The 3264-nt window shown below is 44.0% G+C and overlaps 1 protein-coding gene across 1 annotated transcript; it reads right to left on the bottom strand.

Moving 5' to 3' along the window:
- Window positions 1-896: 896 nt before the first annotated feature.
- LOC105570223 lies at window positions 897-3059 on the bottom strand. The gene is made up of 2 exons (XM_012027272.1): window positions 2992-3059; window positions 897-2925 (listed from the first exon to the last, which is right to left on the bottom strand). The coding sequence occupies exons 1-2, from the start codon at window positions 3057-3059 to the stop codon at window positions 897-899; spliced, it is 2097 nt and encodes a 698-aa protein (XP_011882662.1).
- Window positions 3060-3264: the final 205 nt, after the last annotated feature.

Raw genomic sequence — 3264 nt, 5'->3', positions numbered from 1 at the left:
AAAATACAAGATATTTTGTACTTTATGTCAAAGTACTGCGAAGTACTGCTTTGGAGCCTCATAATTCGAAAATTACTGAATGAAAAAATATTTTAATATAGTGTTTTGGAAAGCTCTCGAGATAACCTACAAGAATATGTAACGAGAAATAGTAGGTTCCATTTAAGAAATTGAAGGTAACCTTCATGTGACCTTCAAATTACTCTTCAAAGTCAAACCTATGGTACCATCTTATGTCCCCCTCGAAACCATACAACTTTTGTCTGAAACATTTTTTCATATCTCTTTTAGTTTTTTAAAAAATCGACTGTATAAATTAAAATAACCCACCCTGTATATTATTATTATGGCACCCTGTAATGTCCCCAAGGCAAAGTATCGTAGGATTCAAGCATGACGTATCGCTTGTCGTCGTGAGGACTGAGAGCGAGTTTCGTTTCGGAAACGGTGTACACCTCATGCAGTCTCGACCGCACACAGAATTGCGATCTCGACTGCTCCGTCATATCGCGCAAACATTGCATGAAATCGTCGAACGTTATCATTCTCTCGACTACGTTTCTCTTTACACCCTTTATGTTTTTCGTGTCGCTCATTCCGAGCACTCTCACGGCATACATCTTCGCTCTCAAACCTACGAATTCTATCATAATCGCGCCATGATTCTCATCCTTCATCAGACCTGGAACGCTCTTGTTCGCGCGCGGCATACCGTACGCGTTGTTCTTGGCATAGTCGCTCGTGTCGAATCTTTCAATGGAGCGTTTCATATCCTCATAAATATCGTCACATTCGACGAAATAAATCAGACTGTCCGTATCTGTGTACATTACCTTACACACACCGCCATATAAGGGCACCATATAATCATAATGAAAATCGTATAATCGCGTTTTTTATATCTCCAGAATGGCCATGCCAACGTAGATTGGTTTCACGAGCTTTACCTCCAGTTTCCGTAACTCAACAGCCATCAGATCCTCGGAGAAAATGCTTCTACTGTGGAAATTCGGTCTTGAAATTAGCGCTTCCGCTCCATACCTTCCCTCCCAACGCGTCACAAGACGCACGTCAACGTGCTCGCGCACGTTTTCCATTGTCTTCCCGTAAACCGCGTTGTTCATAAGCTTGTACATATTTCTCTCGAATTCGTTATTCGCACGAGTTCTAAACATTGTATTCAGTTCGATGTATCCACGCAGCCATGGTGATTGTGCAAATTGTAAAACGCGATGAATTTTAAGTATACGCATCCCATAACGCACACATTGCTGCAAATTGCGATAATGTATAACATAGCGCGACTTATCGTGAAGCGTCGCTAGAAGCTTATCGGTAACCTTGCCGGGGGGTGAGGCGCGCGTTGGGCAGAACGGAAGGTCCGCGTGGGTGTCGTGGAGTTCGCGCGGATACGCAAGATCCGCCTCCATAATGTAGCCGATATCGGAATCCGCGGTCACCGACATTACGTCTAGACTCTCCACGTCGTTGACCCATTGAAATTGCGCGTACGGCAATGATTTACACATAGCCCATCCGTAAAGATTATTCACGTCATAGTACATGAGATATGTCGATGGATTCAACGGATCGTATGACGAAAGATACTTATTATTAGCTCGCGCGTATCTGTTGGAACACTGACTCAGACCACCGCGTACACCACGTTCAACAAAGAGAAGCATATCGATATCGGTCAACAATTCGAATTGAACACCCGTATGTTTCAACATAGCATCCCATGTGTACCCCGGTAACGTGTAATAATGAGCGGGATCCAAATCGTAACTCCGTATGCATTTGTCGCGAAAATTCTCAAAAACGTCTGCCAACAACAGAACGTCTGTTTTCAAATATAAATCGCTATACTCGCCAAGATTACTAATGCGGAAACGTTGCCACACATTGACTGCGTGCTCGTAATCGTTATCGCTGACGCTTTCACCGGTCAGCGAACTGTAGAAAGCCTCACGGGATGGTAACTCGGTTTCGAGCAACCGATCGATGCTATCAACATACTCGTACGGGAACGTACCCTTGCGTGTGAGCAAATCGAAATCATTGTCGAGATTCGAGAACGCTGACCGTGTTATCAGCAGTTCGTTCTTGTCTAGGTACGACACCAATTTCGCGAGACTGGCCCCTAAAAATTTAAACGAATCTACAAATCGCAGTTTCACACAAGTGTCCCCCTTTCTCAGCGACGTATTCTGAACAACTTTCGTGAACGAGATGTACGTTTCTTTGGTCAACGGTAACAATTCTACTCTACCCTCGAAACTGTTAGCGATCTCTTTGATGATAAAGTGCGCATCGTAACCTGAGAGGTTGTGAAAAAACACAGGAATTATGAAAGACGTTTTGAAATTTAGATTACAACGCGAATGAGCCGGACCCCTGTAACGCCCGGTTATGTGACAATGATCACGCACGCGTTGATCCCTCATGTCAAACGGTGTTCCACATATATGACAAAGAGTCGCGTTCCAAAAGCTATGCTCCTCATCTGACGTGAGCTGCGTCATAGACACGATCGCGTCGAGAGTCTCCTTCGCGCGATGCGCGAGAGCGTTCAATTCTCGCGCGAACCATGATATGCAATCTTCACCACGATAAAATTTGTACGTCGACGCATTTTCGTCTCGTACACATCGCAAGTAGTAGCCAACGCTGAATGCTGTATGATGTTGATAAGTAAATCCGTTTCGTGGTATTAATTCGCTCTCCTCCTCCTCCTCCTCCTTCTCTAACGCGCACTCCAAATCGGCGTATATCACGTAGGGAAGTCTCTCTTTTCGTTCGTAGTTTCGAAAGTCGAGCCATTTGTCATCCTCGTTCGGAAGAACGATCGCGCATTCGTTCATCCTTTCACAATCCACGATGTGAATGGACAATCGTTCCCTCGAGTGGAAGTAATGCAGACATCTGGAATACATTATACAATGTAAACAATTCACATTTCTCTCTCTCTCTCTCTCTCGAGGTACTTACCGATCGCAAATATACTTCTTGTGCTTTCCTCTGGATAACTGACTTCCAACCAATCGTGATAAATTCATTATCCACGCGAAATGACCCTCGTGAACGTAGTTTCGCGTATCCGACAGATACAGCAAATTTATATGAATATCTCTTTTATGATCAGTGAGACGCAGAGGAACGATCGTTCCATCCTTTTTTCATCCTTCATGGTAAACACATTGATGGACATATCGTTTAAACGTTCGAATCTTGAAATTCGTTTCAGGGTCATAGGAAAGTCTA

The sequence above is a fragment of the Vollenhovia emeryi genome, unplaced genomic scaffold, assembly GCF_000949405.1.
Source record: "Vollenhovia emeryi isolate VEMERY1.0 unplaced genomic scaffold, V.emery_V1.0 DF942086.1, whole genome shotgun sequence".
Lineage (NCBI taxonomy): Eukaryota > Metazoa > Arthropoda > Insecta > Hymenoptera > Formicidae > Vollenhovia > Vollenhovia emeryi.
Note: the sequence above shows the minus strand (reverse complement) of the source record. Positions and strands in the feature narration are given on the sequence as shown.